This window comes from Meleagris gallopavo, chromosome Z (genome assembly GCF_905368555.1).
Source record: "Meleagris gallopavo chromosome Z, MGAL_WU_HG_1.1, whole genome shotgun sequence".
In the NCBI taxonomy this organism is placed as follows: Eukaryota; Metazoa; Chordata; class Aves; order Galliformes; family Phasianidae; genus Meleagris; species Meleagris gallopavo.
In genome coordinates, this window is record NC_139435.1 from 61804220 (window position 1) to 61820165 (window position 15946).

General features: G+C 38.9%; 1 protein-coding gene across 1 annotated transcript in view; it reads left to right on the top strand.

The window, feature by feature from the left end:
* Positions 1-1256: 1256 nt before the first annotated feature.
* Positions 1257-15946, top strand: part of WDR36 (WD repeat domain 36) — a 28905-nt gene continuing 14215 nt past the window's right edge. Inside the window, exons 1-12 of the mRNA XM_085213306.1 lie at positions 1257-1458; positions 2256-2283; positions 4407-4507; positions 4966-5083; positions 5941-6073; positions 7683-7737; positions 8574-8706; positions 10093-10268; positions 10835-10955; positions 12894-12959; positions 13882-13965; positions 15380-15534. Of these exons, the coding sequence (XP_085069432.1) occupies positions 1312-1458; positions 2256-2283; positions 4407-4507; positions 4966-5083; positions 5941-6073; positions 7683-7737; positions 8574-8706; positions 10093-10268; positions 10835-10955; positions 12894-12959; positions 13882-13965; positions 15380-15534 (1317 nt within the window). The 5' untranslated portion in view covers positions 1257-1311. The remainder of the gene's footprint in view (positions 1459-2255; positions 2284-4406; positions 4508-4965; positions 5084-5940; positions 6074-7682; positions 7738-8573; positions 8707-10092; positions 10269-10834; positions 10956-12893; positions 12960-13881; positions 13966-15379; positions 15535-15946) is intronic.

Sequence of the window (15946 nt, forward strand, 5' to 3'; positions counted from 1 at the left end):
ACGACAGCATAAAACCGCACCGACGCCGAAGACGGTTTCACAGTTGCAAAGGCGATAAGTGGTCCAGAAGTTCCGCGGGTGGTTCGCTTGCATTGACAGCGCCCAGCCCGAGGACCGGAGGCTCCGGGCGCACCGAGCAGCCCGCCGCCGCCTCCCGCCAGGCGGAGTATCACACGCTGCCCTGGCCGCCCCGCTGGGGCGCGGAGATGACCCCCCTCCGTCTTGTTGTCTCCCTCCAGGGGCCGTTGCTCGATTTTCACACCTGCGAGGACGTGTCCGCGGGCCCGCAGCTGTCCGAGGTTCGCCCGGGTGAACGCGGCCCCCGACGGCTACGTGGCATCCCCAGTCCGTGCGGAGCCGAAAGATAAAAATAAAGACACAGAGGGGAGGAGGAGATGGAGGGGTGGGAAGAAAGATAGAAGGGGCAAAGAAGGGGGCAGAGAGAAAAGGAGGGATAGAAGGGGAGAAGAAAGGAGGAAGAGGGCGGAGGAGGGGGGGGGGGAGGCAGGGGGGAGCGGGAGGAGGGCAGAGGGGACATGAGCAGAAAGAGAGAAGGGAGAGGTGAGAGCGGGAGAGGAAGGCAGGGGGAAAGGACGCGAAGAGAGGGAGAGGTGGAGAAGGGGCAGACGGGGAAAAGGGGGAGAAAACAGAGAAGACAGGGAGGGGAGCGGGGCTTTAGGGGGCCTCGGCGGCGGGAGGGTGCCCGACGCGGCCCCGCGGCTGACGGCCGTGCTCCGCAGGACGCCCGTCGGGCCCAGCAGGAGGGCCGCCTGCTGGAGTGCGTGCTGGACGGGGCGCGGGGCTGCGGGGAGCTGTGGCTGCGCACGGTGCGCGTGGTGCGGCGGCGCTGCCGCGGCTATCGGCCGCCTCAGGTGGGTGCCGCGGGCGGGTAGGGGAGGGGCGCGGGGCGCGGCCGACGGCGGGTGCTGATGGCGCTGTGTGCAGGAGCGGCGGCGGCATGACGAGGTGCGGTGCGACGAGCGCAAGGTGCAGAAGGTGATGGCCATGTGGAGGAGCTACATGAACTTGGAATAGACGGACAGACAGATGTGCGATATGTATTTTTCCACTGGGCTCATTATTTATTGTCCGCGGACCGAACGCTCACGCAAATCGCCTTAACTTATTGAGGAGCGCCGCGGCCGCGCTGTACGGGTGTGCCATTAAAGCATTTCCATCCCGCGCCATACCGCGCCGCACGCTGTCTCCGCGCCGCCGCCGCGGGGGAGCGCTTTGGACGGCGCACGGCCCCGCCGGAAGTGGGGGTGCGACTTCCGGGCTGCGCACGGTCAGGCGGCCGCGTGCGGCAGGATGGCGGCGGAGCGGGGAGCGTTGTTCGCCGGGTTCCGCGCGCTCGGCCGCTACTCCGGCCACGTCCCGCACGTTCTGCGCTACCACGGCCGGCACCGCGAGTTCTACGTGGCCACCGCGGTCGGGCGCAGCGTCCACACCTACAACGTGAGTCGCACGCGGCCCCCGCGCTGAAGTCGGGGCGGTAGCGGGAGGTGGCAGGCGGCGAGGCCGCGCTCGTGGCGGCCGGGGCCGGGGGCTGCCGCGTGCCGGGACCTTCGCTGCTGGCGGCACGGCGCAGCTCCGCGCCAAAGGAGCACCGTGCCTTAGCGCTATCGTTGCAGCGATCTGAGAGGCGATCCGATAGGGAGAGAAATGAGTGCAGTTCAGTCTTGTAACGTGAGAGCATGTGATGCTGACTTTCTTTTTTTTTTCCCCTTGCAAATAGAGTGTATAAAAATAATAATAGAGCTGTATCAAGTTATTGTATTTTACAGCAGAGCGCAAGCTGTATGGTGCAGATTTTCCTGTGCCTCTCTGTCAGTTTTTTAGTGTTTGCTTTTGTCAGGCGTCTTCACAGAGCTTGAACCATCAGCATCTCTGGGTGCTGATGACACTCGCTGAAGCAAATTCCATGTGAACAGAGTTAAGACTGACAAAATATGGAATGAAGCAGAGATAATGTGAAAACAGGTTTGTCCAGACGCTGCAAGATATCCATGTGTGCTTAGCTCCATGCACTTTAATATAGAGTTTGCTGAATGGCTGTCTTTCAGCAACTATTGTCCCTTGCCTTTTGAACTGCTATCTGCAGCTTTTGCCTTAAATGCCATTGTAAACTAAGGGAAATCTATCATTCTTTCTTTTTTGAGGCATGCAAATTCCTAATCTCAGCTAGGCTAAATCCTAGAATTTTGAATTTCTGTAGCAAATTCATCACTAAAAATACCTTTTTCTCGTTACAGGTGAAGAAGCTTGGTATTGTTGCAGTGAGTAAGTATGCACAGATTCTTGTTTTTTTTAAAAAAATATTATTTATTTGTCTTTTAATATAATAGCTGCACCAATTATCATTTTGGAAGGGCAAAATGATTTATGTTTGTTACTGTTTTCAGTGAGGAAGTCTCTGAAATACTGGGTGTTAATTTGGAAACAGGATTGCTGTTGCAGCTATGATTTAGTTCTCTTAGGCATATGCCTTGTGAAGCTCTTCTCACTCTTGTTTTTCCAAAACCACCTCTAGGCTTTAAAGGAGCGAGCATCAGTTAAAGCTGTTATTTCCACTCTTCATTGTTTTTATGGCTACTTGAAGGAGAATAATTATGGGATCATAACAGATAGCACTGAAAGTCTTCACAGTGTTAAGAATGGGCTGGACTGCTGGGGACAAATGACATGAAAGCATAGCTTGACATGGAGTTGGCAGTGGGTGGCAAAGCCTACACTAGTTATCAACATGTTCAGTGCCTTCATCAACAACCTCAGCTTCAGCCTGGCAAGGTGTTGCGGAGTGTTGGGATGGGGCCAGCCAGCTGAAACCATGCAGTATTCAGCAAGGCAAGCAGAGAATGCTTGCACCTGGGTTAGAACAACAACCCAGGAGCCGATTGCCTGCATGGCACCCTGCTGACAAGCTGCTGAGGTTGTGCTGATGCCAGGCTGAGAGTGGGCCAGGAATGCAGTAACTCCAAATAAGGTAAACACTGTGCTGAGCTATGGTAGGAAGACAACCAGCAGTTCTGCAAAAGCTGTTGTTGCTCTGTACTTTCTGATGGTAAGACCACATGTAGACTGCGATAGCCAGCTCAGGAATAAGGCATAGGAAGATATATTGAAGTAACTGGATCTGCTTGGTTTGCTGAGGGGATAAGTCACAAGAAGTAGGCTATTACTGGAAGGGTACTCACAAAGCTGAACTTGCGTGGGTGATGGTTGACACTATAACTGTATAACAAAGGGCAGCAGGCAGTCTGCAGGTTCAGGCTGGTGATTAGTCAGTATCCTTGACTGAGGGAGAGCTACGATACAGCACAGATACTGAGAGAGAGAGTTTCCCAGAAGGTTTTAAGACTCAGATGGCATAGTTAAAGCTAACTTTATTTAATGGGTGTTGTAATCTGGCTTTGAGAGGAACTGGGTGGGATGACATCTGAAACACTTGGCCAGCAGTTAGGTGATTCAGGAACATGAATGCTGTCCTGAAAAGTAAAGTTTTCCATAAAGTTCTTACATGGATCTCATAAAAGCCAAATATTTTTCATTAATAGCTGAGCTCGTAAATGGGACAATTAACTGTTACATAGGTGGGACCAGATTATAAATTCAGCAGTGAAGGTGTGACGCTATAAATAAGCATACCTTCTGCCCTCAGTGTACAAAATGGTAAAAATGTTGCACGTTTTCTGAAATACTTTTTAGTAGGCTACACCTTTTAATAGACAATCACTTACACTTTCTTGTGAAGTGTGATGTTGAAGTACAGAATTGGAGATGTTAAAATACAGAGTCGTGACTGAGAAAATAAATGATCCGCCTCTCTGATGAGTGGTTGTTATTTATTGATGTTATGTGGTTGGTGCCCTTTTTCTTGAGTGTCTTGGCCTAAGCAGGCTCTGCCTTTGCAGGGTACCCGATTTCTGTGACCTGATTGTATCCCTGCATCATCATCATCATCATCATAAGTAGAATCAGAGCACAGAATCATAGAATGGGTTTGGTTGGAAGGGACCTTTAAGATCATCTAGTTCCAACCTCCATGCTATAGGCAGGGGCACCTTCATCTAGTGTTTCCACTGGGCTGTGTGGCTTTAACAGTCTGTAGAAAGTGTTACATTGTTGTTATCTGTAAGCCTTCAGGAAGCTAAGGTGTGCCTTTACTTGAAGTAACAATTCAGTATTTTATGAAAGAACCACGTTGCAGTTTATCAGTGTGATATTACTTCTCGTTTTACCAGATGTGATATTCATAAGAGCTATCTGAAATAAATGTGTTCTTACAGAAATGCCTATACTAAAACAGTTTTATTGGTGTGTCACCAAACTAAACAAACGCATTGTCAGACTTTATCTTTGGTTATAAAGGTGAAACCTGTTGAATTTTTCTGTTTGATTTGCAGGCAATGCTTTGCTACAAGACATTACTTGTTTGGCAGCAGACCGAATGTTGATATTTGCTTCGTATGGCAATGTTTTCCATGCTATTGCCAGGAACAAAGAGGTTTTTAAGAGTTTACTTATTAATTGGTGGTACAGTTAGTTTTCTCCAAATTTGCATTTCTGTAGCTGTTTGTTACCTTCGTTTTTAAGAAACTATTTTATTGCTCCTAATGTAGAAAATTAAACAGCATAAAATGGAAATTTGTAATAACCGATTTCATGATGGCTGACTTATGTTTTATGTATTAATTGCAATAGTTATTTCTTAAAATTCTATTCATAATTACTTAATTCAAATAATTTAAAAATTATTTAAAATATCTTGCGAACAAACAGCTTTTAATACCAAAGAAAATTATATATACATATATATATATTCTACTTAAAGTTGTGTGGCCTTTCCATCTATTTTAAGTTTGTACTCATGCTCATGTATATTAGCCATCCTCAAGCACTGTGCTAACATTGTATGCTACCTGAACATTTTATACTGAAAACTTCCCTGTTAAAAATTTTTAGGTAGTACATACCTATGAAGGTCACAAGGCAAGAATACACCTTCTGCAGCCTTTTGGTGATCATGTTATCTCTGTGGATGTTGCTAATGTTCTTATTGTTTGGGATGTACAAACAGAAGGTGAGAGACAATTTTTATTATTGTTACTATGCTACAGTATAACACTGTTAAACTTTCAGTAATTAAAAAAGATGAATATGCATGTTAGGAAGTAGATTATTCAAAAAAGAAAAAGTCTTAAATGACGTTGTAACTAAAAGAATAATTTGAAGTCATAGTTTTAGAATAATTTTTCATTGCTTGATTCTGCACCACGTGTAGATTCTCTTTACCATTCCATAAAAGTGAAAAGAAATGTGCTTTACAGTAATAACACATTAATGGTACATTTTTGGTTAAAGACTTTGGGTACAGCAGCTTTGGCATCATCTCGGAAATCCTATAATTCCTTGATGTTTATCAGTATGGATAAGAGTTAATTCTCATAAATAATCTTATGATTGTGTCAGCATCTTCTCATGCCATTGAATAGTGCATTATGGAATCCTGCTTCAGTGGCCTGAAATTTTTATCTTTAGGAAGTATTATCAGAATGGCTGCAAACAGACTTTAGTGATTTGAAGTTGCTATAACAAATAAAAGGTATGCTAATGAAAAGAGGTGTTTTGCTCAGGCAGGAGCCTGACTCCTTCGGAAAGATATAAATCACTACAGTTTTGCCAACCTTGTTGTGGTAGATAGTCTTATAAGTAAAAAATATATGTTGAAGCCAGCAGATGCTATGAAGTAAACAAGCCTAGCATGTCCTGTTACGCATTAGGTAATTCTTTAGTGCAAGAAACACCAGTTTTGTGGTTTATGTAAACTTTCTTCTGCCTTTTACATTTGCCAGGGGATACAGGGGATACAGGAGCTACAGGTTTGTGAGATTAGCCACAATACCATTGTTTCTTTTTTTTTTTTTTTTTTCTTTGCAGAGGAGTATCTTCAAGTGGTTTTTGATAAGGCCACTTTTGCAGTTTCTGCAATTCTGCATCCAAGCACCTATTTGAATAAAATTCTCCTTGGGAGTGAACAAGGGGGCTTGCAGCTGTGGAATATAAGATCCAAGTAAGATTCTTAGTATCTTAATTATACTTCATGCTCCAAGCAATTTGGATACAACTAATATTTTTAAGTGTGGTAGCTTTTGAACATGGAATATTTTACTGAATTCTTTGGCGTAAGTTTTCATTTGGCCTGTCTCCGGGAACAGAGAATGTTGCTGCTCCCTGCATGCTGGTATCTTTCAAACTACGTGTTATTTACTGTCCCTGCAGAATGTCAGGGATTGTTCAGGAATCTTTTTTTATTAAAGTGTTTTGGTTTTTTTTTCCAATTTCTTGGAATCACATACCTTTCCCATGAAAATAGTTGAAAGAATAGTAAATGCATGTCCAGGCTTCCTGCCCCCCTTTGGTTGGTGCTGCTCCAAGGAGCTGCTGGCATGTAGTGTGGAGGCGATTAGCATTTGATCAGTAGACTTAAGAAAGAGATGTGTAGACATGTAGTTTTCTCTGAACATGTCCCAGCTGAACACTGTCCAGATGACAGTATATCATGTTTACTATGATCAACTGCTTTCTCACTCATGGAGCTTAACTTTTGCTGCATATTAATATATGTACTGCAGATAGGTGTTAACTTGGATTAGATGGTTGAATTTTTTATTTCTGTACCTGCTGTGTACTTTATGTGAAAGTAAAGCTTTTATTTTCCTCACATTCTGATGTTTCAGAAACATGTGCTATGAAAATTGGGAAATAATCTAGAAAGTACAGAGAAGTAAATGTTTCTACTTGTGTTACTTTTGTGTCTCTTTAATGCAAGTCACAGCATATAGGGTACAATTTACTCCAGATGTTAAAAAAAAAAAAATCTTGCTTAAATGTCTTGGTTTCTTGCTTCGCTATACATGAATTTACATAACTGTTACTGTCCTTTTGGCAACTTTGCTGTGTTAAGCAATTTCTATTTTCCATTGCTTGTTCCCTCCAGAGATTATGTTGTGGATACGTATTGGCACAATTAGATAAAGGCTAAACTTGCAGAACTGAGACGAAGCTTTGGTAGACTCTAGCAAGAAAGAAAAGAGAGATATGGATAGATGCCTGCTAGCAGTCTTTTAAGAATGACTGACTTGGTGGTGGAGGAATAATTTTTTGCTTATGTTCTTAAATATTGCCTTAGTTAGTTCACATTAAGAGCTTTGTGACTATATTGGTTGTCTTTTCTCTCAATAATATAAATTGTAACAGCAACAATGTTGGTATACCTTTACTATAAATATGAGTTACTTTGCAGCGACGTTACTCTGTGAGTAAATGATTTATTTTTTATTTAGAAGCTGACCTGAGACTTGCTTTGTGTGTTGATAGGAATTTTGAAGAGGTGTGTTTAAAGCAGAATAGTACAGGAAACAACTAACAACAAATGAGTCTTCCTCTGTATTCTTGCTGTGTAGTTATGTAATCTTTGAAATATTAATGCAGTTTTTTTTTTTCAAATAGAAATTACTGAAAGTTTTAGTCTGAAACATAATTATATTTTTTTCTTCTAAGAGGTATTTAAGAGCAAAAAACTTACATACTTGTTCGTGTAAATGCATGAAAAGTATTCATCTTAACATGAAAAATCCTGAAAAGTTAGTTGATTATTTTTCGTTTTGTTTGTTTTCCAGCAAACTCTTGTACTCATTTCCAGGATGGGGCTTGGGGATCACAACTCTCGCACAAGTTAGTATTTCTTTCATCTTACTGTCTTACGTAACTCTTCAAAAATAGGAAGCAAAATACTGTAGTTTAAAATGGAAATAATGTCTGTTCTTTTCAAGGCATGCTAGTAACACCCTACAGCATGTTAGACAATATGAGGCAAGATATTGTAGTTTAAAATGGCGTCAATGAAAATAACGTGTAGTCTTTTCAAGACATACAGATAACCCTCTATTAGATACTGAAGAGAGGTAGATTTGAAGGCCAGTGCTAGCTCTGTCGTGTTTAGCATCTTGCATGTTTTTGGCTCATTGCTTCTGTAGACTTTATTCACTGAATCACATAATGAGTTCACAAAAACAAACAAGGCGTTCACAAGGCACCAGTGTATTGTGTTATTTCCATGACACTGGAAGTTTCTTGCTACTTAAATTTTTTCACATCAGAAATAGTAGTAAGTTGTAGATTTTATTGATTCAGGCAAAGATTTTTTAATTGCTTTATTTTTCCTGATACAAAAATGAGTTTAAGCTTACTAGAGTATTTAAAGCGTTGCTAACACCTCTGAAAATGATCTGTGTTGGTCTTGTGTGAAACTTCTGAATGTGTATCTGTGACTATATACATACCAATCTACCAAAATTATTGGAAACTTGGAATATTTTTCTAAGGAATCAAAACATCTGAAAATGTAACTGTTCTAATCAGTGAAGAGCAGATGTGAAATCTTGCATCTCTCTTCGTATTAAATGCTTAATAGGGGTTCTCATGCAAAAGACGCCTTTATTGTTTGTTCTGGTACTGATATTTATAGGGTGGTTGCAAGCTTTTTCAGTTTTCTTTCAATGTTTCCACAGGCCCCAGCAGTAGATGTTATCGCAGTTGGTCTCGTATCTGGCCATATCATTATACATAATATTAAGTTTGATGAAACTCTTATGAAATTCCAACAAGACTGGGGCCCCATCACAGCAATATCTTTTCGTACAGGTAGGTCTTTTTAAAATGCGTGTAACATCACTAAAGCTAAATGGAATTTGGGAAAATGTTTTGAAAAAGCATTTCAGAAACAAAGTTTGGAATGAGAGTGTTCATTTCAAAGGCTGAAGATAAGTACACACTTTCTTGTGTACTGCACTGGAGGCATGACATATGGTACTCTTTTTTCAGTAAAAAGTAAACTGTTTTTTAATGTTCCAAGAGCTATCGTAGTACACAGCTGTTGGAGTTACTGCAGAGTGATCAGTGTGCTGTGAGTGTATAAATTTAATTCTCAGAAGCATCTTCTCTGTGAACGTGCATTAAAATGTTAGTGCTTGAATGACTAATGAATGGATGTTTCTGCTGAATATATTTGCAGCTTTTATTTTGTCTTGTAAGCACTCCAGCTAGTTACAGTAGTGTTGCTTACTGCCTACAGAACTTACGATACTGAGTCTAGTCTCTCATTTGAACAGAGAAATATGTAAATCTTAACAATGATTTTTTGATACGAGGCCTATATTTGTGTATAAATATAACCTGGTTCTTTTGAATTCACACACCCGTTTCAGTCTTTGAGTAAAGTACTCTTCATTTAAATCAAAATGAACTTGCTAAATTTCCGTTTTGGTGAAGCACAACCACAAAAAGAAAACTCTAAGCCTGTTTCAGCTGCCCATGGATATGACTGTAGATTGGAAACTCTCTTTTGTTGAAGATAAAAGTTTGGTTACTAACTATGCAGGATATAGAGGGTTTTGTTTTTTTTTTTTTTTTTACATTGACATGAACTACTTGAATATTTGTGGAACTTAGTATGAGTTAGTTTCCTTGGTATTAGATAGGGCAGAAGAAGTATAACAAAAATTAGAAATATTGTGAAATCATAATTTTATTTAGAATGCTTGAATAAAGATGTTATCAACTTCTGGAATTCATTTTTGAAGCTGTTGGGCAAACAAACTTAATAGGTTTTTTTTTAAAAAAAAAAAAAGGCTGTCATCTTGAGGTAATACAGTAGCTATCAAATTCTGAAGTGTGAAGGCTTGTAAGTTTGAAGAAGAAACTGGGTTATAGAATGATTTCACTGAATTTAAGACCTTTCATGCTTTCAAAGAAAACTACTAGCCTTGCCTACTGAACTTGAATATATTTGGTTCTATCTGATATGAAAAAAAAATCCTGCTTCTATTACAAGTGATCTTCATTTATTTTCTGTTTGAAATGTTAGAAATATTTCAGTTAAAACATCTTTTCAGAGCTAGCATGAGAATTACTGTTTTTTTTTGTGATTGTAGCCTTTTCCTTCATCAGTTTTAATATCTGAGAAGTAAGTAGGGACCTGATGACATGAAAGTCAAAAACAAACAAAAAAATCTGATTTTTTTTCTGAAGATGGACACCCAGTAATGGCAGCTGGTAGCCCGGTTGGTCACATAGCTTTGTGGGATCTAGAAGAGAAGAAACTAAAGAGTCAAATGCGAAATGCTCATTCCACAGCAGTAGCTGGTATGTCATTTGTCCCTGGAGAACCACTTCTTATTACTAATGGTGCTGATAATGCTATAAGGGTAAGTGATAGTAATGGCTGTTGTCTGATGATGTCTTTTGTGGTTTTTTTGATCCTGCAGTCCTCTAAAGTGTTGATATGACCCTAGATCGAAGTAGTAACTTTCAAGAGATACAAATATAGCAAAATTCAAATGATTGAAGTTGCTGGCTCTCAGCTGATTTGTTAGTCTAAGATTTTGTTTCCTTATCATTTGTCATTTATTGCTTTATGGTAATCTTGAAGAATAAAGCTTTGTATCCATGCTTCCTAAACCACAATTTATATCCTGAAATACTAACTTAAATCTTAGTCTGTTTTTGTTTTTAGTAGTATTCTGGCTCATTAGCCGTTGTAGTTGCTAGATGTCCTTTTGTTCCTTGCTGTCTCTGATCTGGTAGTGTCATAACGAACAGTGGGCAGCAATCAGCTGCTGCATTATAGTCCTCCAGAGTTTTGGTGTCAAATGTGAATGCCAGTATGTGGAGTTTGCTCAGCTTCTAGCTTACCCTCTCTCAGTTCCAGGAAGTGTAGTTGTTGGCACTGCATTTAGCATCTTAATTTTTCTGCTTTTCTGTGGGGAGGCAGGTGTGGATTTTTGATGGACCTGGTGGTACAGGACGTGTATTGAGAAGCCGAATGGGCCATAGTGCGCCACCAACAAAAATCAGATACCACGGGCAAAATGGAGAGCAAATTCTTAGTGCAGGTATGAATTCTAATTCTTCTTATTCAGTCTGATTTCCTGTTGTGATGAAGGCACACAGCCTACCAAGTTTTGTTTTATTAATGTAAAAGATAACTGTGTATTACCCATGAGATATATTATGAAATATAGAACGTTGTTACTGCATTAGACTATTTCATGTTCCCTTAAGGAACATGCAGTGGTGTTCAGGCTGAAAAGTAGTTATGAGCAGACAAGCTTTGAAGCAGTTTTTGTTGTCTGCATTTGTGTGTTTAACAAATAAAACCTTCATTTTTATCTTTCAGCTAGTCAAAGTGAAAACCACTTAACAACTGTATCAATTCTGCTGACAGAAAAAAATAGTAAACATCGTTTATTTAGTAATTTACAGGAGCCAGTCTACTTTTCCCACTAGCTTAGCAGGATTTATGGATTATGATTTCTTATGATTTTGTTACAGCTTAGTTTTATGTGTAGTGTGTCTCCCCAAGTTTTATGTGTAACATGTCTTCCCAAGATCATTTGATACCAATATTTTGGTCTGTGAGTGTGTAAGAGACTACCTTTCCTTAGAAACTAGTATACTTAAAAATAAGTTAGTAGACCGCTACAGAAATTAAGTACTAGCTCAGTGGCCACTCTTGGTGGCCAAGAACACTTCCAAAATGGCATAAGAGAAACTTAATGTAATCTTTAATCATGCTGAAGTAATTAAATTGCCTACATGAGCAACGTTTGAAAACATGACATTTTTAGGTCAATATGGCTCAGCAGTACATTGATTATACCACCTTTGGCCCTACCATGTAAGAGAGACATGAACATATTAGGAAAAACTCACGCATACAGTCATGAAGATGCTCAGAGGAGAACTTCTCTGAGCAGAGAGTGAGTGAGCAGGGACTGTTTGTTTCAAGTCTTTTCTCTAGAATGAGCTTCCCTCTGAGTAAACTTCATAAAATTTCACTGTCATCTGTGGCTTCATCCTGCTTGATATTGCTCTGAGTTCCCGTTGTGTCTGTCCTGCGTCCCAGGCTGAAAAATCTTATTTCTTTGTAGTGTCCTGCCTCTGAATGTGGATTTCTCTGCCTTATGCAGGCTTTTTATTACACCATTTATGATACACAAGCAAAGGTGTTTGAGTTCTAATAGTTACACCATTGTCTTTCAGATTCATTAGGTATAAATTACTGTGAATAATTTTCTTTCCTAGGAACAGTGTTTTCTGATTCTTCTGACTTTCAAATAAAGTGCTGTTTATTTTACATGTTGTACAATTAGATTTTCTGATTCTGTCTTGTCCATATCTTCCCCATATAGTGTTTTGTTCTATTTGCCAGATCCTTATTTGTCTTCTGTACCTTTATTAAATTGAATTACTCAAAGTTCTGTGAATACTGATTACTGCCTAGAGGACGGAAGTCCCATTACTGTGCTTGTTTGCTGGGAGATGGAAAGCTGTGCCTTTACCATTTTTTTGTTTTGGTTAATTTACTGGCTCACTTAGGTGTACTTCTTAACCAAATGCTGAGTATCTTGGGTAGAGTAAGAAGGGATAAAGAAAGGAGTGTTGTTGGTGGTGAGAGTAGCATAAGGTCATGAGAGACTTTGGAAGTATTTGAAGAACAGAACAGCATTTGTATGGTAGTAGTGATAGAAAATATGCAACATTTTGATTTTGTGAGGGGCAAAGTGGGGATATTGTAGGAGTTGAACACAGGGAAGATTTAAAAAAAAGAAAAAACTTCTGTCTATGATACAAAGTATTAGGATATAGACCATAGAAAACTGGGTTTAATTTGTTACAGTATTTTTTATTTTTTTTTTTTTTTAAGATAAGAATGTTTGTTAAATTACTTTGGGTTTCTGAGAAGTTATCTTCTGCTTTTCTCATTCATATGGCTTATGAGTAAATAGTTGATTTTTGCACTTCAGTGTTTTCTGCTAATATTTTGTCAGGTCAAGATGGAACATTGCAATCTTTTTCAACAGTGCATGAAAGATTCAATAAAAGTTTAGGACGTGGTAAGTATTTCAATCAACGTACAAGTATTTTTGAAAAAACTTGAAAAGTATTTATGTAAACAGATGCGTTTTCACTTTAACTGTTGCATGAAAACCATTCATTTGAGGTCTCTGCAAACTCAGTCCTTCCTGATAAAGTATATTATTAGAAGTGTTTGGCTGATGAAAAGTAATTTATGTAACCTAAAAGTGCATGTTATTTCACTATGGGAAATGTTGATATGATTTTTGTATTAAAAATGTATAAATCAGTAGGTGATATTTATCATGCACAATTTTAACTTCTCTGATTTGTATTTTGTTTGGTAGGCTAAATTAATACAGTTAGTTGGGATTTATTGTCTTCATTTTGATTCAGTGGAGAGCTTTGTTTTAAAAAAAAAAAAAAGAATAACACATCTTTGTATGCTGTGGTGCTTAAGGGCCACATATTCATTTTTCTCATGGAGTAAGACTAAGATAATTCTTTTAAATATCTGTATATGGAATTGTGTGTATCTAAATAGGCATTAATTGTTATTTATATCCTCTGGGGATGAATTTGGAATTTTTAAGTGTGGCTGTTCAAATAGGTGAATGTTTGTATTGCTTTATGTAGTCCTGTTAACATCACACATTTAGTTGTGATGGTGGATCTCTGCCTTGGGATGTCAGTACAAGATCCTGGAACAAATTATTTGAGTACTGCATCTGTGAATATATTAGTGGAGTGATTAGCTTAGTATTTTATGAAATTTGACAGACACAAATTTGTTAGACAATTAGACAGAACTCTTTTAGAATCTTCAGATCCTACTGAACACCAGCACTTGTTGAAAGCCAAATTTTTCAAAGTTTAATAGGGACTTTGCATGTAGTAAATAAACTACTTTTAAGCTCTAAGATCTAGCCATGACACTGAGACACTTACTTATTTTTTAAGGTTCAATTAACAAAAAGAAATCAAAAAAGAAGGGTCTTCAGCATGATACACTGGCACTTCCACCAATTACAGCCTTTGCTTCAGGTAAGTAGTCTGAGATGTGTGTCAGCTCATCACATCTTTAATCTTTTAATCCTCAAGACACAAAATGTATTGAAATCTTGTGCTGTATCAAGATGAAATCATTGAGACTGTGGCTTTTCATGAGCCATAGAATACAGTTCAGAATTGTATGTTATCTCGTGAACTCCTCTTACATTTTAAAACGGCAGTATATTTTAAATGTCTCCAATTTAACCAGCTATTGTCTTGAAGATTTCCAACGCGAGAGCCAAAATCTTATGGCACCCGTGTTACTCTTGGCTGGTGAACAAGCACTTAGGGAGATGAAGATCTTTGTCAGATAAGGAAACCCTGGTTGCAACAGCTGATTTATGATCTCCCAGTTTCTGTATTTGAGTCACTGTTCAAAGGCAACTTTCAGTTACTCAGTTCATTTGAACTTCAGAAGTCGATCATTTAGAAGCATCATGGTTATCTGTGCTTTATCAAAGAGGTTTTTCTTTAAATGAAGAATGTCCTCTTCGTATTTCTGTCTTAAAGACAGCTATTTTGTCTTGCAACTATGGTTGAGTGTTTCCTACACTGAAAAAAAGATTTGGACTTATGATATCATGTAGCCCTTTTACTAAATATAGTATTTATATTTCGTAGAATTCAATGATACTTGTAAAGTTACATATATAAAATGCATGCTGTTTTTTTTTAATGAATATTAGGTCTTCTGCTTGATTAATTTAAAGAGTAACTACCCTAGGTATGTCTGCAGACATCAAACATTCTAGATAGAGTTGCTTCTTTTTTGCTATATTGGCTGTGCTGGTGTGTACCAGTTTGTTTCTGGTTGCTTTGCTTTTTAAAGGTTAGAATTACCAATTTCAAGATCTGAACATTTTTTCATGTTTTCATTAATTAATTCCAGAAAAAGGAGTAAAGTTGCTCATTACTTGAACCCTGCATGACTTATCATATTTAGATTTAAAGTTTTACTAAGCTTTAGAGGAAAGCTTTTCCTGCAAATGTAGAAAAAGCTTCTGCTGTGTACCACAGGTGTAGCTCTTAAAAACTGCTCTAGGTGGTTAAACTAGTAGCTATGGAAATGTGTACAGCTTGAGCAGTTGAATTAAACCATGTAAGCTTAAATGTGCTTTTCAAACCACATAGACTTGAATACACAAAGACTTGAAATGTGGCATATGAAAAAAGTGTTTCTGGTTCTGTTAGCCTTTCAGTTACAGTGGCGAGTGAGCAACTTTGCTTTGATGGGTTTTTCTTTTTTTTTTTTTTTTTCTCTAATAACCCCTTGGTTGTCCAGCAAGAAAACGAAATGTATACTGTTTTGTGTAAGGGTATTTCAAAATACTGTGTCTTATATCAGAAAAAAGGTTTTTTGACTTTAGAGTGATTGTTTCTAAAATGAATGTGTATTGTGTTGCAGAGGTGGCTCATCAGAATGACTGGGATGGTATTGTTGCCTGTCATCAAGGGTATATAACCTGTACAACCTGGAACTATCAGAGAACTTCTATGGGAACTCATAAACTGAGGCCAGAAGAATTTAGCAAAAACAAGCCTATTGATATCTATGCAACAGTAAGTTTATTAGTTAATTTAGGATACTGTCAGCATTACAGTGCTGTTTTGAATTGTTTGTAGAGAAGCAGTATTTATAATGAAAAAGCGCTTATCTAGAATGTTTTAGTTACTTTTCAGAGTTGTTTATGATGGTTGCCTTAGTGTGTCTAACTGTTTTGTAATGTTAAGAGAAATACGCATATTTTTTTTTCCTTACACATACAGGTTAATTGCACATTTTATCTTTGAATTCAGACAGATTGGTGATTGATGTTTACCTTTTATTTCTCAAACTGACTTAGATTCAACTATACATCAGTAATTACATGCTTGTGCTGTATATTATCAAACTGAAGGCAAATTGCTGAAAATGTGGGTTTTTTCCCTGACAATATGGAAAAATTTATTTTCAAGTTGCAAACAGGATATT